The sequence below is a fragment of the Parasteatoda tepidariorum genome, chromosome 8, assembly GCF_043381705.1.
Source record: "Parasteatoda tepidariorum isolate YZ-2023 chromosome 8, CAS_Ptep_4.0, whole genome shotgun sequence".
Taxonomy (NCBI): Eukaryota; Metazoa; Arthropoda; class Arachnida; order Araneae; family Theridiidae; genus Parasteatoda; species Parasteatoda tepidariorum.
The window spans coordinates 36,350,719-36,372,550 of NC_092211.1; the positions used below are offsets into that span (position 1 = coordinate 36,350,719).

Here is a 21,832-nt window from a genome sequence, read left to right on the forward strand (position 1 = left end):
GATAATACAATCGAGTTCATAATAAATACTACGAATAATTATTTTCATGAAAAAGATTTTTATTTTTAATTCTCATCGGAAAATTTAACAAATTTACGGTTGCATGGCTTTAAAAAAATGTGTCATTGATGTGCATTTTTAATTATTACGATTTTAAAACAATAATAGTAAACTTATAAAATTCAAAGGATTTTAGTTTCGAACTCCTTCTGTTAAATCATATTTTTAAATATAAAAAAATGCTAATATAAGCATCTATACTTCAGTTATAATAGAACCAGACGCTTCAAACTAATAACTATGGTTGGATAAGTAAATATCCTTCCTTCGGTTTTAATTAATCTAAGTTCTGAAAACCAAAACTAAACAAAACCGAAACTATAGTATATAATTGCTCGTAATCTGAATGATCTCTGCTTTTAAAGCTTCAATAAACAAACAAATAAATTATGAGTAATGAATAGACATCTTTAAGCAATATACAAAATAATATACTGGTTTACGGAAATGAAAAAGTTTTAGAATTTAAATTAAATTGCTTTTTAATGATCAACACTGATTACGCGCAATGCAAAGGTACGGCGGAGATGTCAGAAAATAATCACTACGACGACGCGAACGCCACTTTTTGTGCGTAAAACCGGTCTGTCAAAAGCGTGTTGCTTTTCTGAACCCCCCCCCGGGGAAAGTTAAATGTCCTTATCCCCTATATTAGTCCCTGCCAAACAATAGACTGACTCTCTCTACCCTAATATCTCCTCTAAGTTTAGGACAGGATTTGGTCGGCGAGAGAAAGGGAATCTTATTCTTCGATCAATTGTGTTAGCCCTAGAGTGAAGAAAAGCTACTCGCTCTGAAATCCGCTATTCTTGTTTCCATAGCAGCAGACGGCCTCAGACTTTGTGGCGGAGGGAGTTCTTATCGTAGACAAACTATGAATACATCTTCTGCTCTTCTTTTGTGGCGAATAAGCTAATATTAAAAATAATGCAACCCTAGAATAGAACAGCAGAACGTATTTTGTAGTGTGGTGGCGTTTTGTTTTCCTCCAAGAATGTAATGTTTTCTTTTTAAGAGCAAAATGCTCATTTAATTAAATCTTTGGACGATCTAATATGGATAATCAACTAATTGTTCCATACTTTAACTTAATACTGATTATAACTCAATAATGATTATAACTAATAATAAACCTTAACTCAATAATGATTCTCCTCTAATGATTACATATAAATATTCCAAAATTATCGATAAAAGGTCGTCGTTACGAAACACCCTCGAACCAATCATTATTGAGCTCTGAAAGAGAGGAGAATAAATTCAAATATAATTGATTAATACTAATATTAATTTGAGATTATTAATGAGCAGATTTTTTTTTATACTTTTTCTTTAAAATGAATCGAAATATATATATATATTAAAATAGATAATTTCATAAGACCCCAAACACAAAAAAAAGGCTTAAAAATCATCAGAAAAAAGGGTTAAAAGTTAACGTCTTACATAAAAACCTACAGAGAGTTATGTGAATGCAATTCCCTTACTAATTAAATTATTAAATTAAATTTTGAACTTTTGACAAATAATTTTTTCATTGAAATGTGTTCGATTAAATATAGTTAACAAATTTTAAGATTGTAAGTATTTTAAAACTATTATAACAAATTTGAAAATTTTAAAAATACTTACAACTATAAATCTAAAATTTAGTTATTAGACTCAATAGAACACAATTCGATTAATAAAATGAAACGAAAATATTTCATAATATCAATTAGTTACTAAATAAATAAGAAAATTGCGTTTACATTGACTTCCTTAAGTTAATTCGAAGTAGAATTTCTTTCCTATTTCAAAGGACCTGAAAGCTTAAGATTAACACGTCACTGCTTATTAATATTCCAGCTTCTGAGCCGCAAACTCGGTATGGTGGGTTAAGTCATTACCTTTCATAGCATAGGCCGAAGTTCGATTTCCCGAGCTTAAATCTTGGTGTTTGATCTGACAGAATTTTGTTCACTGTGTTTTAGTCGTTTGGAATAAACTCAAATGTTATATCCCTGGTAGTTTGAGAAGCGGGAAGATTCATGGATATGCGGTTGGGCAGCATTACTAATACTATCTGTCAACCGATCTAAATTGTGGCAGTGTAGTGTCTGCATGCTCCAGTATGGTCTTCAGATCATCATTAGGAATGACCGACCGTCGTAAATTAGCCCTATAGTGTAACTATAGTGCGATATTAATAACCGAACCAAAACCTAATATTCCACAGTTTCGAAAATGGCGCATTACATTTTTTGTAAATTCACGTTCTTATTATTATAATTTTTTCAGGTCGAATCTCCTGATGAACCTCAGACTGAAAGTGAAGCTTATAGAAGTGTTGATAATCAGCCGATGAATTATAATCAAAACAGCAACTTGAATATCAACAATATAGATGTCAATCCTGAGGAAATCCGTAAAGCAGCTGGAAGTGATACAGTTCAAAATACTGCTGAAGCTAGTAGTAATACAGTATCTGAAAGAGTACAGAGACAAGTAAGCACTCCGGTCAAAGTGACTACTTCTGATGGTAGAAGATTATTCTACAGGGATAGTCATAGTATGGAACCACATGAACATTACTACTATGGGCCAAATCACGATCACGATTCCGAAACTAGGTACTATTATCGTCCTAGACAGACCCACGATCACGACTCAGAAAGACGATACTATCGAACTTATTATCGTCCGCGACAAACTCATGATCATGATAATGAAAGAAGATATTACAGAACTTATTATCGCCCTAGACAAACCCATGATCATGATGCTGAACGAAGATATAGACAAACTCATGATCATGATGCTGAAAGGTATAATTATTACCGGAAAGTCTACAGAAATGGTAGAACGTTGTATATTGATAGACATAGCAAGGTACCTCATGCTCATACTTCAGATGCTTATCAAAATGATCAAGATCATCAACATTCTGATGTTCACCTGTATGCAAGATATAGGAATTCCGAATATCCAGCTACAGCCAAACCTAGGCAATTGCAATATATTCCATCTGACCGGTACCACGACAAGGATTATTATTGGACATATTCATAAGGTTTATGAGATTTCGCTCATGTACATTGAAATATTTTTGTTCGTCTAATATGTTAATAAAAAACATTTTTAAATTATCTTTCAATTTTTTCAATATATTAATAAAAAATGTCTCTAAGTTTGTTTGTTTTTTTTTAATTTAGTTTTTTTTATTTGTCCTATTACAAAATATATACAAGAAGTTGTCGCCATAATAGCCATACAAAAGGTAATTTTTTTTTCTGTCACTTATAGAAAAATATTTTTGCTTATCTGATAGCAAATTATAGAAACCCTGTCCATCCGTTAAAATCTGGCCAGTGGCAATACTTTCATTTCGAAAGACATCATGATCAAATTTATGATTGAACATATTTCTAAAATTAATAAATTCCTTTCTATACGTTGAACCATATTTGTCGGCTTAAGATAAAATGTTTTTAAAAAAAACTAGGAGCAAAAAAAAACTTCATGCAAATATTTTTAAAAATAAGAATCGAAGATAAGAAAAAGTAGCTTTAATAATTTAATTAATTAGTTATTAATAATTTATTATTATTAATAAATAAATTATTTATTTAATTAATTATTGAAATTGTAATCATTTTGGGGGATTATCCCCCATAAAAGTATGTTTTCTTTCACATATTTTCTTTCTTCATACCATCACATTGTGGTTTTCGGACGATTATTGTAAGGTATGATTTGTTATTAAATTCTTTTTTACCAAATAAAATAAAAATTGTGGAAAATCCCTGAGCGTTATGGGCTTTTTTTAAAAAAATACAAAAACTTCTTCGAAAATTACTTGAAACTTTTTAAATTTATAAGATATTCAAATCAAACAGTATAAAAGATCTAACTTATATACTTATATCTTGCTCAATTTTTAAAGAATTTATTTTAAATTCTAAATGAATAATTTTGTAATTAATATTAAACTGTTCCAAAAATACTATTTGATTCCATGGAATATTTATAAAGTTATTAAAAAAAAACGTAAGGTTAGTTAAGTTTTTTTTTTATCAAAATGGAAATAACTCCATTTACTCTAGGTTCACGAAATTTTATGCAGTTACTTTAATTAACAACTAAAGTAATTTATACAAGTTACAAGCTTATTGCTTGATTTTCCGACATAGGGTGTTCAAAAATACTTGTTTTCTTTCGTAAATTACTGTCGGTCTCCCTAACATCTGAAAGCTTTAAATCTTATTGCTATTTAGGAAAAATCGCATGAACTAAATAAAAAAATTATTAAAGACTTTGCACGGCTCGAATATAATTTTGCTAATAATAAGTTGCTAAATTGAAGCATAATACTGTTAATTGCTACAAAAATTTTAAACAAAAATAATTTTAGAATATTTTATTGAAGACTTGGAAAACTATTTTGCGTATTTATTTTAGAATAAAACAACACAAAAATTTCAAAGCAAGACTAACATTGTCAAAATACTTTGATAAATATATCCTGACACCTCTTAGGACTATAAAAATGAGAAGAAGAAAAAAATATAAAGATAAAATCATAATTTTCACTATTTCGTACAACATTCATAGAAAGCAACACGTTGCCATTTTCGGGGAACAAATAATTAAAACTGCTCTTTGAACACTCTGCCGTTACATAAAATGTGTTCTTTTTATGAATAATATAATATGCTGTTTTTATAATTGTTCCTGTAGAACCAAAATTTTTTCCACTTAAATGGTGCTAAATATCAAAAGGAATAAAAGCTACCGTTTTGTTATGAGGAAATAGCCCTCGTTATTTTTTTTAAAATTAGAAAAGTTTCTCTACAACACTGAAATATTTCATCTTAATAATAATTTAAATCTATATGGAAAAATCCAGTAAAATTGAATATCTATCGTCGTAGTTGAATCATGTCATTTGTCGATTCAGAAATTGATCAGGTTCATGACGTCGCTTACAAGTATCCAATCAAATCTGATTTAAATCACATGATTAATCACTTCACTTCTTCTCGGGTTGCGATTTAAAAAAAAAGGTTATTGATTTATCATTCAAGTTTTAAAGTCTAAACAATTTTTATTAGCAAAATAGCATATGTAGTTTAAAATTAAAGCTTTGTTTCTGGCTTGAAACACTTAAATTGTATGCGCGTATTTTATTTTAATTAGCTTCCAAGGAAACTCTTAAACCTCTGGAATGGATTTTATATCCTATTTTATATCCGTCGTTGAACAGCTGACCCAATTTTGGGTTTACGACTACTAATGTTCCACTCCTTGTAATTTTGAACCAATCTAGAAGACAAGGAAACTCCTGAATAAGTTCCCCCAGAGGTATTGATTTGTTATGGGAACATGGAGGACTTTGCGACTCGACAGATTTAACGTGCATCAGTCACCATTTACCACATGGGGAGTCTTTGACCGGCGAGGATCGAACCCACGAACTCTTGGACATGAGCCATGTGCCCTACCAACCAGGCTATCCCGACCCCCTCTGAAATGGATTTGAAGCAAACACAACCTCAATATCTATTTAACGCATTTATTATTATTCTTTCTTTCAAATCTTCACTGAACAGTTTGGGGTAGATGGCTGAATAATACTAAAAATTTAAATGAGCTTGTAATATCTGTACTGCAATTGATAAAAGAAAGTGAGATTGCTGTGAGCTTGTGATATCTGTAGTTAAGTTGATACTCTATGTCCTTAAGGAATGAGCTCCGACATAACAGTATTCGCTAGCTGTCGATATGTCAGATACCTTGCAAGCAGATAAAGCACTCCTGTTGAGGTTCAGATCTGTTGTATGTTTCCAACTGTTTGTACGGGGATCATATGTTTCTACTGTCGTTATTGTTGCCAATCCTACGGAGATAAATAACTATCAATAACTGAATAAGTAGTTGAACTTGTTAAATGCCAAAAAAAAATTTGTCGTGAGTCTTGTCATTTTCAGTTATCTCTCAAACATATTTTTAAAATACCAAAAATGTTATTAGTAGTTAAATTTAAGGTATGTTTATTATAAAGACGATTAAAATTGTACCAAAACCGAACAACATTATGAACTCAATATAAAAAATAAAAGGATATTAAAAACTAAATAGGACGAAAAAGCATAAGTGAAACCGAGAAATGTCCCAGGAACGAGAGAACATAAAGGGTAAATGTGTAATGGAAACTTAAATAATGGTTAGACATATTTTCTCAAAATATCCAGTCTATCACTTAAGTTCGAATCGAGGTAAAATAGCCCCACAAAAAAAAAGAAACTAAATTGTCTCGAATTAATAGAAGTGAGCAAAATAAAGGTACGGTACTTTTTTTGCGTCGCACTAGAGCTGCACAATGGGCTAACAACATAAAGGAAATTTAAAAAAAAAAACACGGTGGCTAAGAAAGGATTTAGATTCAAAAAAATCCTTAAGCCCACAGTTTTGATATCAATAAGAATACTAAAAATCTAAATTAAAAGAAAACTACGGCGAATTACTTTAAAACATTTTAGCAACAGAAAACAACTTTTTATTATAATTAGTAAATGCTTTATACCATTGAATCCTCCAATTACATATATCAAACCTTCTAGAACTGTAACAGCAAAATTGCTTCTGGGACCAAGCATTGGAGCCACATAAGTCCAAGTATTTGACACCTTATCATATCTTTCAACTGAAAGAAATGAAAGAAACTATAAATGTGTGGGAATTAAGTCTGTGATTAATGCCTAAATAATAGTGATACTTATGTCGAAAAATAGTCTAGCTAGTTTAGCTCATTGCTTAATAAAGATTATTTCCGAATAATTGCATCCTTTCTTTGTGTTACTAAACGAAACTTACTTTCTAGATTAGATGATAATTGCAACAAGTCTATTTTTTAATTGAATAAAAAAAAACTACGCTTGTTGAGATTATCTATACTCCACACACCTGTATCTAATCTTTGGTTACCATTGAATCCACCCATAGCGTACAAGTACCTTTGAAAAACAGTTATTTTGACTCCACTTCGAGGAGAATTCAGATTCCTAATTTCAGTCCACTCATTTGTTTCTGAATCATAGCACTCTGCGCTCTGCAAAACCTGTATTCCATTAAAACCACCAACAATATAAATTTTACCTAAAAATAAGAAAAGACAATTAGAAAAAGAGACAAAAGAAATGAGTTGAAACTAAATATTTGTTTTTCCGAATTTTGGACATTAAAATATTATTTTGAGTAAAGAAATATACACTACTGTTTATTAAAATTGCTACACCAGGAAGGCGAATCACCACGAACGTGAAATTTGCAGGACGGATAAAGCATGTTGTTGTATGCGAATGATTAGCTTATCAGCGCATTCATGCAAAGCAAGCGGTGGTAGCTACACCTACAATGTGTATAAAAGAAGAGATTTGGCAGTAAGTTTCTCATACAGAAATTGAATTTGAGCATCGTCCTTGGGAAAAAAAGTTTTTGTTATACCTCGTGTAAGAAGGAAAAATGCCTACCAGCACGTGTCTGAGTTTGATCGAGGTCGAATTATGGCCTACCGGGGTTGCGGTATGAAGTGGACGCATGACGTCGTTCAGACGAATTCAGGTTTTGTATACAGCATAACGATGGCCGCATCCGTGTTTGGTGACATCGTGGAGAGCGTCCATTGGCAGCTTGCATTCGACATCGTCATACTGGTCCATTATCTGGTGTAATGGCAAGGAGCCATTGGATACAAGTCTCGATCACCTCTTGTTCGCATTGTCGGCGCTTTGAACAGCAGCCGTTGCATTTCTGATGTGTTAGGACCAGTTGCTCTGCCTTATCTTCGAGGCCTCCATAATGCAACGTTTCAGCAGGATAATATCCCGACCGCATGTTGCCCGCATTGTCCTGACCTTCCTTGACACAGAGCATGTTCGCCTGTTGCCCTGGCCAGCACGTTTTCCTGATCTTTCACCAATTTAAAACGTCTAGTCAATGGTTGCCGAATGACTGGCACGCCACCACTCGTCCGTCACTACGGTCGATGAATTGTGGCATAATGAAGCTGCATGAAATGATGTACCCGTCCATGCTATCCAATCTCTGTTCAACTCGATGCCCAGTAGAATAACTGCTGTTATTGCTGCCAGGAGAGGCTGCTCTGAGTGCTGATTCCTCAGGATCTATACATCCTAATATCCTGAAAATTTAATCACTTGTTCTTCCAACTATAATGTATGTGCCCAATAAATATCATTCTGTTATTTGCATTCCTTCCTGGTGTAGCAATTTTAATGACCAGTAGTGTACAAAACGAATAATAATAAATATGATTATTCTTAACAATAGTTAGATTGTTTTCAATACTTCGATTGTTTCGATTGTCACCCTACGATTTCAGAGTAGAAAATGGCTTTAGTCTAAAAGCTAGCGTCTAAGCAAGTTTTACTTAGTTTATTTTTATAAACTTAGTCTGACGGAAATATTTTCCGGTAATTTTACAGAAATTTTCCAATATTGATTCTTTATAATTGGACATAAAAATTCCAAATAAATTATTTTCTGTCTTTTTCCTTTTTTTAAATTTTTATTTTAGTTTAAGGTCAATTTCTTAAAGTTCTGATCATTTCTTCAAGAACCTTCCTTCTAGAACGGAATGCTAAATTTGATTTGATTTGTAGCTTTTTATCTTTACTTCCAGAATTTCGTGTCAGAAACTTTTCCGGCAACAATTGCGAAAAATTAGGAACAGTTAGAAAAGGGATTTTTACTCAAAAATATTCCACAAAATTATCGACTAATAAACAGTAATGTACAGTAAGTGCGTCAAAATTTTAAATGTTATTTAAAAAATGGTGCTAAGGATTCAATTACTTAAGTACATATTTACCATCAAGAGAATCAGCACTTGCATCACTCCTAATATTGTGCATTTGAGCTATCATTGACCATTGATTTGTGTCTGGATAGAATCTTTCACATGTTTTACTTCGTCGGTGACCGTCATATCCACCCATGGCATAAATATAGTCCCCAATGGCAGCCACGCTCACATAACATCTCTGAACATGCATGTTTCCACACTCTTCCCACACGTGTAAAACCGGGTCGAAGCGACGAACACTGTTGAAACATTGATTGCCATCAAAACCTCCAATAACATAGATGCGCTTCTGGTGCCAAAGCATTCCATGGTAGGCTCTAAAAATAAATTTAAAGTACACGTTACTCTTAAACAAATTAGTGTTTTAAGAAATTCTCTCAGACAATATCGTTAAAATTAATTACAACCATATTAATGTGCTGTACCCTAAAGCGCTGCTTATCCGAAATCTGATTAACCAAATTTTTCAATTAACCGAACTGAAAAATGATGGTGTGTTTTTTGTTGTTGTTGTTGTTTTTCTACTCTTCTCCAAAAAAAAAAATTTTTTTTTCTTGAAAATCTTCCTTCATCTTCATATTTTCTGTTGAGGGTCCAAAATTCGCCTATTTTTTTCTCTCTTGGCTTTATTAGAAAAAAAATCTAAGAAGAAAAATTTCATTTGGGTACAAACTTTCTGTTGCATATATACCAATACTAGATTTTGCCTACTTCTGGTGCGGGCATTTCAAATCTAAAATTAGTTTCGCTTCTAAAGCTACAGATTTTTTAATAACATTTTTAGTCTTTTAGTCTATTTTTTGCCGAAATGTGCAAGTTTAAAAATGTTATATATAACAAAGGATTGCGTAAATGTTGCGTCTAACTTTTAGAGGAGTTAGGGCACATCATTAGGATTAAAATTGCTTTGAATCTTATGTTTGGAATTGTCGTCGTACGTAGTCGCTTCCCGATTATGAAATTGTTCAGAAGCACACGAAGAACGAGTCATAATAAGAAAGCGCCCCTATCACAGTAACATTTCCGGACATGAGTTACTATACAATTTTAATCCTGATGATATGCATAAGCTCCTCCAGATGTTTGTCGCAGAATTTATATGTGACCCCCTATTGCATATAACTTTTTTAAATTTGAATATTTGGACAAGAGAGTGAAATCGATTGCAGATTTGAATTCAGCGATACGAAAATATCCAAGATCTGTTTTTAAAAAAATCTCATGAAACGAAAAACGAAAAAAAATTATTCCCCATCGAGAAAAAATCAGAGATTTTTATTTTGGAATTTAAAAATTCTATCGAATCGGAAAATTGTGTCGAGAAGCTTATCTATCATGTTGATGAAAGTATGCTTAATAGACGTTCTTTGCAAAGGAAAGCGTAATCGTCTATGAACGAGAGCACTACCACAATTAGCAGTCATGTCTGTAAAAGTCATGATAGATGTTAACGAAAAAAAATACTGCCGAGGTCATTTTATAAAGTTTTTCAAGTATTCTGATGGGTTTCGGTCCTGACTGGTCTGGATGTCGTTCAACTGTATTGGCAACCGAAGTTCATGAAAGTATGCTTAATAGACGTTCTTTGCAAAGGAAAACGTTATCGTCTATGAACGAGAACACTACCACAATTAGCAATCATGTCTGTAAAAGTCATGATAGATGTAAACGAAAAAAATACTGCCAAGGTCATTTTATAAAGTTTTCCAAGTATCCTGATGGGTTTCGGTCCTGACTGGTCTGGATGTCGTTCAACTGTATTGGCAACCAATAGCTACACGAAAGTTTGCCGTAGGTAAAGAGTTCCGCCATACGATATCTATAGCCCATTTCGAGCACCAAACAGGCTGCTTGCAAATGTCAAGTTTAATTATAGACATCCCGCATATTTTTCTACCCAATTTTTAAAAACAGCACAAAAAATTTACAGGTACCTATGCATTTTAAAAATGTGTCCTGGACCCACTTAATAACGTATGAAATTAAAATACCTGGGTACGCTATCCGAGTGCATTGAAAGAAACCAGCGTTCTGTCCTGACATCAAAAGTTTCCATAATTGTGGTGGCTGAACCAGCGCTCCAGCCTCCCATAACAAATATCAGCTCATTGGGCACTCTTGGTCTGAGAAACGGGTGATGAATATTGAATCTATCCAATCTGATGCCATCTCCATTTTCTCCCTGGAGTTCTTCAAACATTTGAGATACTTGGAAAATGAAATGCTGAGAGNTAAAGAGTTCTGCCATACGTTATCCATAGCCCATTTCAAACACCAAACAGGCTGCTTGCAAATGTAAAGTTTAATTATAAACATCCCGCATATTTTTCTACCCATTTTTTAAAAACAGCACAAAAAATTTACAGGTACCTATGCATTTTTAAAAATGTGTCCTGGATCCACTTAACGTATTAAATTAAAATACCTGGGTACGCTATCCGAGTGCATTGAAAGAAACCAGCGTTCTGTCCTGACATCAAAAGTTTCCATTATTGTGGTGGCTGAACCAGCGCTCCAGCCTCCCATAACAAATATCAGCTCATTGGGTACTCGTGGTCTGAGGAACGGGTGATGAATATTGAATCTATCCAATCTGATACCATCTCCATTTTCTCCCTGGAGTTCTTCAAACATTTGAGATACTTGGAAAATAAAATGCTGAGAGTCTTCATTGTCTAACATCAAATTATTCGACATGATTTGTTCATTAAAAAATCTGCTGAAAATATTGCAATGAAATAACAAAAACTTAAGGTGAAAAAGCATACGTTCATCTCTTAAAAAGTTTAACAAAGTTTTATATTTAGCCTGATTGCTGAACCAAGCGTCCCTAAAATGGCGTATGATTTTAAAAATCAATGGAAAAAATTTAGAAGAAGGTAGTCATTATCATCATAGTTGGCTAGACAGCCCAATGTGAGTCAATGCCTTCCTCTTAGATTTCTCCACGGTGACTTCCGATTTATCTTTGATCTCCAAATTTTTTCATTAATTGCGAGAGGATCAGACTCCACTGAGTCGGCCCATCTCAACCGCGGCCTTCTCCGCTTTCATTTTCCAGTGGGTCTAAAAAGCAGTATCTTTTTTATTGTGTTGTCGTCACTCATTCGAATAACGTGGGCGATCCAATTCATTCTATTTATTTTTATGTACTTAATAATATCAGGTTGTTTATAAATCCTGTACAGTTCAAAGTTAAATCTCCTTCTCCAGTTATTGTTTTCATTTACGCCACCAAGTATACCGCGCAAAATCTTTCTCTCAAATATTGCGATTCAATTTTCCTCCAGCTTCGTCATTGTCCAAGCTTCAGAGGCGTATGTCAAGACTGGCCGGACAAGAGTTTTGTAGATTAAGAATTTTGTTTTTCTAGAAAGAAACCTAGATTTAATAAATCTTCTCAGCCGATAGACAGCCCTATTCGCCAAATAGTGTCGGTTTTTTTTTATTTCAGGAGTAATTTCGTTGTCAATGATAGTAATTGATCCTAAGTAAGTAAAACTCCTCACTGTTTCAAATCTATAAGAATTTATTTCAAGATAGGGGTCTGGGACTCTGTTTCTTGAGAATAACATATATTTTGTTTTCTCTACATTTATGACCATGCCCATTTGCCTTGCAGGGGATAATGGCAAGAAATGCCTCTTTCAGGGCAGGCAGGGAACGAACAATTATATCAACATCATCAGCATATGCAAGTAGTTGTACTGATCTAGTAAAAATGTGACCACTGGTATTGATGCCTGAATCACGAATAACTCTCTCAAGTGCAATATTAAAAAGTAGACAGGAGGGAGAATCTCCTATTCGAACACCTGTGAATGTGTCAAGATTTTCTGACAGAGACCCCAGAAACTTAATCTTACACTACAATCTAAAAAACAAACACAGAAAAACCACATTTCTNAAATAAATTGTCCTTTGTTTAACATTTAATTGTTTTTCCTATAAATTACCCATTGTATGTCACTCTCAGTACTTACTTTTATGTCATTTTCTGAATTTCTGCCACAAGTGTGGCAGAAAAGGGCTTCTGCCATGCCAGTTTTAACCGGTTTCTACCGGTGGTTCTTGCCACCTCTGAAGAAACTTACCAACCTTGGATTCTGCATGTGCATATACTGAGCTGGATTCGGTGAGAAAGATTTTTGCCCTCTTATTTGCAACTCTCTTTCATTTTGCAAAAGATTCTCAATTTCAGGTTTTATTTTCAGTCTTCTGAAATTTTTTCTGATCATGGGGTCCAACTAAACATTTCAAAAAAATTTTCCCTAATAGCAAAAGAAAAATTTTATTTCTTTCCTTTATTTCATTGCGGGTGAATCGCCGTTGTCTTACTGGCAAGTCAATGGTTTTTTTACGCTGTTTAATTTATAGGTCAATACCATATTCTTTGAACTTGACTTGGGGATCATTTACTTATTATATATTTTAATGTTGCAAGCAGTTAACATCCACAAAGCTTTATCACCTCTCAATTTCCATCTCCCTTTTATTCATTTAATTTAATACAGATACGAAATAAGATTTTTAATCCTAGGATTTTTTTACTTGAAGGACTGTCCAGTTAATGTATAAAAATTTTATTGTATTTTATTTTTACTTTTTATTACTTTTATTATTGTATTATTACTGTGGGGAGAGTTGTTATAGACAATGTCAACCTTTATCTATCAAAAGGTACCCCAACTTAGAAGGGAGTTAACATCTCTTATATACTAGGGAATTGGAATTGTATTTTTGTAGTGTAGTGGTGTGTGTGTATATATATATATATATATATACACTACAATTACAATTGAAACTACTAAAACTGCCATAATTTTAAATACTTGAAATACGCGGTTAATAATAAACAACTTTAAGTTTTTAAAAATAGCACATAACTTCCGCTCAAAGTATTCATTTCCCTCCTTTACTTTTTTCGAATTTCACTTTATATTCTAAATTAATCGTCAAAAAACAATGAATTTGAAGAATAAATAAATAAATAATAAAAGTGAAAAAAAAAATAAAAACCTTCAAGGGCGATAGAATAAAAATTTCTCCTTATATTTTTTACAACAATTAGAAATACTAAAATTGTTATAGTTTTAAACATTTGAACTACGCAATTTTCAATCAATCACTTTAAATTTTGAAAAATACTAATTTAATTCAGATTACTTCGTTCTGGATATGTAAACCATGATTGCAAATTTTATGGTTTTCTCCACCTGCAAATTTCGCTCAGGTATTTCTGCATCACAAAGGGTTAAATGTATAATTTTTAGTAGTTTTGTAAGGAAAGAAATTCAGGAATACGTATTTTTTGCGAATTATAAAACTTACTGACGATCGCATAAACCAACACGCAGGCCAAAACGTAGCAAACTGGGAAGATCCAGTAGCCTTTTCTGTACGTCAACCTCTATCCATTTTAAAATTGCCCCAAACACAGTCTCTTCCTTTTTAACATTCAGAGCATCGGAGGAAAGGAAAAGAATTAAATCATTCACTGGCAAAATCAGAAACTGAGGATTTGTTGTATAGATCTAAAGTAAATTGGAGATAATTATTCTAAGATAATTTTTTAACATTGTGCATTAATTTGTATAATTTTAAAAGTAAAGATCCAACTTAATCTAGATTTAAAAGATCGTATAACTTTTTATATTTATTTGGTAATAAATCACTTTTTGTTATGATTCGATAATATAAGCTTGCAAAAAATGCACATCGAGTAAAAATATGATTCAAACAATTCTATCCAGTGGCATAAAAAAAGGTACACAACCTCGTAATTAGTAAAAAGTCACAAGACTCACAAGTCACATGCAGGGTATTTTTATGACTCTGAAAATAGATACTAAGTACAGACAGTACAGTATAGATAGATAGATAGATAGATAGATAGATAGATAGATAGATAGATAGATAGGTAGGTAGATAGATGATGTACATACATTTTAAATATAAAACCATTATAACTTTTAAGCTAATAATTTTATAAAATTGAATTTGCTCTCTTTTATTGTAAATTAAATACACAGGAAACTATACCTAAAGGTCTGGTTTCTTAGGACAAGCGCCTTATCTATGTGTCAGCGGAAAGTTGACGTAGAACTGACGCCAAAAAAATACTTTTCTGTTAGCTCAGCGTGAGCAGTCGGTCCAACACAGACTTTATCTCTCATTGCGCATGCGTTAATAACGTAAACAAATATTTATTTTGAATTTGTATTGATTTTGTTATTGTCGACCAGTGTTTTAGAGAACAAATAATGACCTTGTCCAAGAAAAAACACATTATAGCTGAGCTAAATGAAGAGTGCTATGTTTAATGAAGAAGCTATGTTTAATGTCAAAATCAAAATCGTGGCTGATTGCAATGTGCTGTTGGATGTTGTCCGCCATTGCTTCTGTGGTTAACGTCACGTTGTAATCCAACTGCAGTTGAGTTGGACGGCAATTGTAGTTCAAGATTAGCGTTCTATGACGTATACTATCAAACTCACAAATGGACCAATCAGAGGTTAGCGCTGATTTCCAGCTGACGGCATCCTGTCCTAAGAAACCAGGCCTTAACATGTCTAGATAACAATTAGACAGCAGAGTCAAAATTGTAAATAACTACAAGTCAAAAGCAGCAATATAAAACATAAAACCCCTTGAAAATTCTGGAGAATTAGTTCTATTAACTGATGTTGAATTTATTCATTTTTGCAGTAAATAAATCTTCACAACAATTATTAAAAAATTATTTAGAAACAATTCCTATTCTTGCGAGGTCAATTAATTATAGTTATTGCAGTTACTGTAGTTAATCGGTGGCAGCATGATTTTAAATTTTCAATATTATTTCATTTTTGTACTACTTATTGTAAGACGGTATCATTGCAAATGATTAAGGGTCTATGCCTTTTGTTCGCTGCCAACCCCAATGATAGTTTCGCAATTGTTATTTCTTGGTATAAAAAGTTCTTTCTATGAAAGACCGAATCGTAAGTTGAAATTATGAATTTTAAATATATGTACTAAAAAGAATTCTGTTTGCTTACGTTTGTGCCTTTGTTTCCCACGTCTCTCATGATTCTAAGATCTATTGGTGAATATGAATAATTTTGCTTAGCGATAATATTTTAAAATAACATTTAAATTCAAAGGAATATTGTTATTACAAATTTAACGTGCCCGCAAAAGTAATTTAATATTTTTGCTTACCAAACAGGTTGATACATAAAGTACAATTGATCATGCATCATCACATTGTGCATGAACGCGGATCAAATCTCTTAATCATTTAACTAATGTCTTTAACTGACTGTAATTTATAATATTATATTAATTAAATGTGCCCCCAAAAATAATAGTTCTAAAATGGTTAATAAATTTAGACACTGATTGTAGTAAGCATATCTTGTAATGTAGCGCATCCAAGTAATATTATAGGATTACATTACAATAAAGAAACAACTCTTTTAGTTTAAGTTCTAATTAGGGAAACACTCAAAATCAAAAACAGCAGAGAAGAATAAGAAAAATAAATATTACAGGTAAATACCCATAAATTAAATATACAAAAATATTTTATAGGAAAACGATTATCCCGATGACAAGCAAAAGTATATGGAAATAAATGTGGGAAAGCTGTATTTTACAATTTTTTAGCTTATAAAAATGCACCGACAACAATAGAAAACAGTCTCAGACGATTCTGATTTTATGTTCCTAGAGATTTATAGCTCGTATTTGAAAAGGTTCATTGAAGTAAGAATGATTTTTGATTTAATAACGTTCTTATTTCTGATTAGTTGGTTGAAGCATAAGATTTCGATAATGTCAACCTTTTAATTGGATCCTGTGATACAATTAAAAGGTTGTATTCGAAGCGTTATAGTAAAAAAACGAAGACGAATATGGCAAAAAGGAACATATGAAATTATTCCGAAAGTATTCAAGTTTTAATTTAAGCAGTTGCCAGTAGATGACAGTAACATGTACCACTGAAGCCCGTTGTAATAAACATAAGGTTGTAGTAAACATAAGGTTGTAGTTAACAGAGGGAATTATGAATAACCCTGTATGTACCGAATTTTTCTTATAAGACCTCTCATTGTATAAACCATTTTTCTCAAATAAGAAAAGCAGAGTTTTGCAGAAGAGGAGAAATTAAATTTGATAAGATTAGATAGCTCATAGCCAGAAAGTTTTTATTTTAATTTCCATTAAGGAAACCTCGTTCTATGGAGTGGAGAACTCGTAAATTAGAAGAGACTGAAGTATGTACTTATTCATAAGATACATGTTTCAATCAGTAAATTTCTGATTTGCTGGTTGAAGGATAAGACTTTGATAATGTCAATCATTTCATTGGATCCTGTGATACAATCATCATCATCAATTTTACATAGTTAGATGCATGTTCCATGTTTTTCTTACACGGCAGAACTCTCATTCTATAAACAATTTTTCTCAAATGAGAAAACTAGAGTAGCAGAAGAGGAGAAATTCAATTAAGTAAAATTAGATAGCTCATAGCAAGGAGGTTTTTATTTTATTTCCATTTAAGGAAACCTCGTTCCATGGAGTGGAAAACTCGTAAAGTAGAAGAGACTGAAGTATATATGCATTCATAAGCTACATGTTTCCGAAGAAAAAAAGGATAGTCATTTTAACTATTTTTAATGTTTAGATGTATTGAGCTGTAAAGAGAAAATTTTAGAAACGTGAAATGTACCTATATGGAAACAATACCTAAGAAGAGCTAGGTCTAAAAATGTTGCCTTTGGGAAAATTTTGGCTCATCACTATATTGTCTCGAGTCCTTCATTTGTAAAACGAAACGTAGCTCATAAAGGTCGAGAATTCTACTTTGCACTTTTTTGTTTTATCACTGGTGACGAACTGGAGGAATTTCGAAATATAATTTTTTACTTTGTTTTCTGCATCATTTTAAACGTAACTGAAAATCGAAGAACATTGATATAAAAATCCATCTAAAATCGCTTTTATGCAAAACTTAAGGTATGTGAATTGCATGAAAAGACAGACGGTAGACTAAAAGTAAACCTAACACCTAACATCATCTAAATTTCAGTTTAATAAACGAAGTGTTTCGTGTAAGAGCTGTAAATACTTTGTTTTGCATGGAGGTTTGGTAGATTGCCACAAAGCACCCTTGAACTATTTATACATTTCACCAAGAAAATAAAAATTCGAAATACATTAATTTGATTAAATCGTTTGTAGAAAAGTAAATATTAACGTACCTTTTCAAAATTTTTAAAAATAAACTGCTTGGCAATTTCTTCAAGATCATCGTAGCTGTAAAGATTAGCAAATTTATATACGCTGATGCAGTTCTCTGTTGATATTTTAGTCACCAAAAAATTCTTACATAACTTGGTTATATATGGTATATTCAATAGTTCGGCAGCCATCATTACTTCTTTTATTTTATTGTGGCGCAACTTCAGTTCATTGGTGTTCACAAAATCAATAATGGTCGCCATAATTTCTTTCGATACTCCAGGTACGAGTATTTCCCATGGTGGTGGATTATCATTCAGTTCAGGAATTTGCATGAAGTAAGAGCTGTAAAGGACAATGATTTCCAGGCAAGCCTTAAAAGACCCGCCATCTTCCGTTAATATGGTCAGATTAAAAAATTCTCCACTGTCTAGAAGATCTTTAATAGAGTCCATTAAGTCTTTAGGATTATTAGCCATACTAAACTGATTAGTGGGGGTTTTTTTTCGAAAAAATGATTAAAAATCGGAAAAAGAGATTGAAATCATGGAAATTTTAAAATTTTAAAAATTATAAAAAAAAAACATATGCTGCCATCCAAACAAATTACAAAACCAAACTTCCCTTGTTTTACTTATAAAACTTATGCATGCCTGTTAGTTTCTAGTTGCTATTCGAAAATTCGCCAAAATTCTATCAGTTTAGAGATGTCCAAGTCAGAGGCTGAACTAGATCAGTGTTTCACTATCATTCTATCAATTTCCATTTACACTATTCCTATTGGAGGATTCGTATTCCTATCCTTATAGAAAAGTATTCCTACTGGTTGTGTCTGTAACTGATTGATCATTGATGGATTTCCAGAGGACAAGTAAGTGAAGTGAAGTCAGCTTAGACATCTCTATGCTTAAAACTTTTATGCTCACGCGAACCTTTTTTTTTTCTCCTTCAGTAAAATTAAAGGATAATCCCACTTCTTACCCATCTAAAATTCAAAAAATTAAATTTGCTTAATTTTTTTAATGGGTCAACCTAATATTCATAAATAAGTAAAATTTTAAAAAATTTATATCTATTTTTCACAGAGTCTAGAAAATAAATTACAAAATTGCAAAAAAAAGGAGGAATAATCCACTGTTTGTAATATAAATTTATTACATAACAATATATTTGCTCACTGAATTACCAAACTCTATCTAACGGGATGGTCCGAAACTATTTTTCCACGAGAAAACAAAAATATTTAAAAAAAAAATACATTGAGAAATTCCAAATACAAACCTGACACCTGAGGCATTACACATCACAATGAGACCTACCATACTGTCTCACCTCGTGTACATATTCTTTTCGATTTTAAGTGAACAAAAAAACCTTCAACAACTTTTATTCCTTCTATGTTAAAAAAAAAAATCAAGTGCACTGAAGCAGTCCTATTGAATGTTAAATTTACATTATATTTTACTTTGCTGATAAAAACATTACTTTTAAAACATTTCACTAAAAAAATTTTAAATTTTTCATTAAAATAATTTTTAAAAAAAATAATTTAAAAGAGTCGTTTTTACCACGAAACTCTTAATTTTTCTGCTAACTTTGCTTGGTACAGAACATTTCGCTTTTGAAATGTAAGTATCAATCAAAAACAGGGTCAGGTATCAATCAAAAAATTTTTTTTGGCTGAAACATGTCCTATTATTTATTGATATAATGGAACTTTAAAAAATATTAAAAATATGTGTACACAGAAATATTAAATATTTCTGATCGATAATTTTTATTCACGTTACTTTTTAATTCGGCACCCCTTGCTTTTCAAATGAACATCAAAATCAGAAATAAGCATTTTATTTGTTTATTTATTTATTTATTTCGATTTATATGCATTGATACAATGGCAAACTTAAAAGAAAATGTTACAAATATTTTCACGGCATATTTTCTAATTTTTTAAGATAAATAGTTTCTGTCAGTGTCAATCTTTGAATTAGCATCATACAATTTGTTTCTAAAATATAAATTTTTGTAATTTATTTTTTACTTTTTTTCCAATGTTTACTAATATTTAGCAATATTTTGGGCATTTAAAAAAGTTATTGAAAATATTCACATAACAACACGTTATTGTTTCATACTCTTTTTTTCGAGATAAATAATTTTGATTTGTGTCTACTAATATTTAACAATATTTTGAGCATTTAAAAAAGTTTTTGAAAAATATTCACACAACACTCCATTTTCCCCACTCCTTTTTTTTTTTTTTTTTGAGATNTTTTTTTTTTTTCGAGATAGATAATTTTTTCTTTACCCCTAAAGCTGGTAGGGCACATTTTGTTTGCCATAACATAAATTCATATGAAAGTCAATATAATCATGTTTTTCGGAGAAAATTCATCCTAACGTATGTTGATACATTGAACTAATAAAAAAATTTGCATTGAAGAACATTTATTTTCTTTTAGATAAATGTTTCTATTCTGTCACTTTTTAATTTGGTACCATACATCTTGCTTTTGAAATGTAAATTTAATTGCAAGTTGCAATCAAAAGATATCCTGCTTTTCGGCTAGTATCGTGCCCTTTGCTTCTAAATAGTTAATTTATATGAAAGTAACAATGAAATATAATAATCTTTTTTGCTTAAATTAGTCGTAATGTGTATTGATAAGTATAGAACTAAAAAAAAAATATTGAAAATATTTGCTGGGCATAACTTTTTATTCGTGTCACCTATTAATTTGATATCGTACCTGGAACATATTGTCATGAATAAATTAATTTAATTATCTAATTTAATGCTACTAGTATCAGTGGCCCCCATCCCCCCCAAGCTCCTGGGTGCATTCATCCCCCCCCCCAAAAAAAAAAATTTGCTAACTTCCCCCCTCCATGTTAGCTTGTTCGAAATAGTGCTGCGTTGCTTCTTTTATTTATGTACTTCAAAAAAAAATTATCTCGTCTAAATTCCCCCCCAAACTATTCGTTTTATTTAGTGTAAAAATCCCCCCCAAGCTTTAAGTGGGCGCATCGTGCGCCCACCTTCCCCCCTGATCGGGGCCCCTGGTTAGTATCAATTGTATGAAAGTTTAATTTATAATGTGATGAATATTAAAAGTAGGAAAGTAAATTTAACATTCAGTTTTATGCAAAATCACTCTTCAAATTCATGGTTTTAATAAATTAATAAAAGAAATTAAATTTCCTGTTGCTTAAAATTAATTGTATTCAGTTCTCATAAAATATATTATATTTTATGAAAATGTATGTTAGGCTAAATATAGAAAGCGAACATTAAAAGGGTTCTACAAAACCTTTTGCGAGGGGTTCTGCAAAGTCAAGAAACAGTTCTGGTTTTTGATGCTGTTAACACTTTGACATGGAATTTTTATGAGACATATTTTTATACTATTTTCAGTATTTTGTATTAATTCAGGTCAAAATAAGTGAAAAAATATTATATTTAGCATTTATTTATTTAAGATTGTGAGATAACCGTTGTATTTTTTTCTTCCGCGTTAAAGGTAAAATCTTCCAAACACGGCTACCTTTCAAACTATAAATATTTAAATTTGCATTTATTTGCTCTTAACGAATGCAATAACGAATAAATGCTTCTAAGAGAAGCATTTATTCGTTATTGAAATTTCTGATATTGAAAATTCTATATATATAAAG

At 31.7% G+C, this 21,832-nt stretch overlaps 2 protein-coding genes across 2 annotated transcripts in view; one reads left to right on the forward strand and one right to left on the reverse strand.

The window, feature by feature from the left end:
* The window catches only part of LOC107436880 (uncharacterized), a 20,709-nt gene extending 17,484 nt beyond the window's left edge, over positions 1-3,225 (forward strand). Inside the window, exon 3 of the mRNA XM_016048703.4 lies at positions 2,341-3,225. Within this exon, the coding sequence (XP_015904189.1) occupies positions 2,341-3,111 (771 nt within the window). The 3' untranslated portion in view covers positions 3,112-3,225. The remainder of the gene's footprint in view (positions 1-2,340) is intronic.
* Positions 3,226-5,614: 2,389 nt separating this feature from the next.
* Positions 5,615-18,724, reverse strand: LOC107436869 (kelch-like protein 10). The gene is made up of 7 exons (XM_071184647.1): positions 18,178-18,724; positions 14,258-14,460; positions 11,352-11,645; positions 8,933-9,243; positions 7,006-7,197; positions 6,626-6,745; positions 5,615-5,938 (listed from the first exon to the last, which is right to left on the reverse strand). The coding sequence occupies exons 1-7, from the start codon at positions 18,634-18,636 to the stop codon at positions 5,772-5,774; spliced, it is 1,746 nt and encodes a 581-aa protein (XP_071040748.1). The 5' UTR covers positions 18,637-18,724; the 3' UTR covers positions 5,615-5,771.
* Between the last annotated feature and the right edge of the window lie 3,108 nt (positions 18,725-21,832).

What these genes read in the sequence shown, in the direction of transcription:
- LOC107436869 (XM_071184647.1), bottom strand. Translation starts at nt 18,636, where the DNA reads ATGGCTAATAATCCTAAAGACTTAATGGACTCTATTAAAGATCTTCTA. An exon ending in CACTCGGATAGCGTACCCAG is followed by an intron (nt 9,244 to 11,351) that starts GTATTTTAATTT and finishes ATTTATTTTTAG; the next exon opens with AGCCTACCATGGAATGCTTT. An exon ending in TAACCAAAGATTAGATACAG is followed by an intron (nt 6,746 to 7,005) that starts GTGTGTGGAGTA and finishes CATTTCTTTCAG; the next exon opens with TTGAAAGATATGATAAGGTG.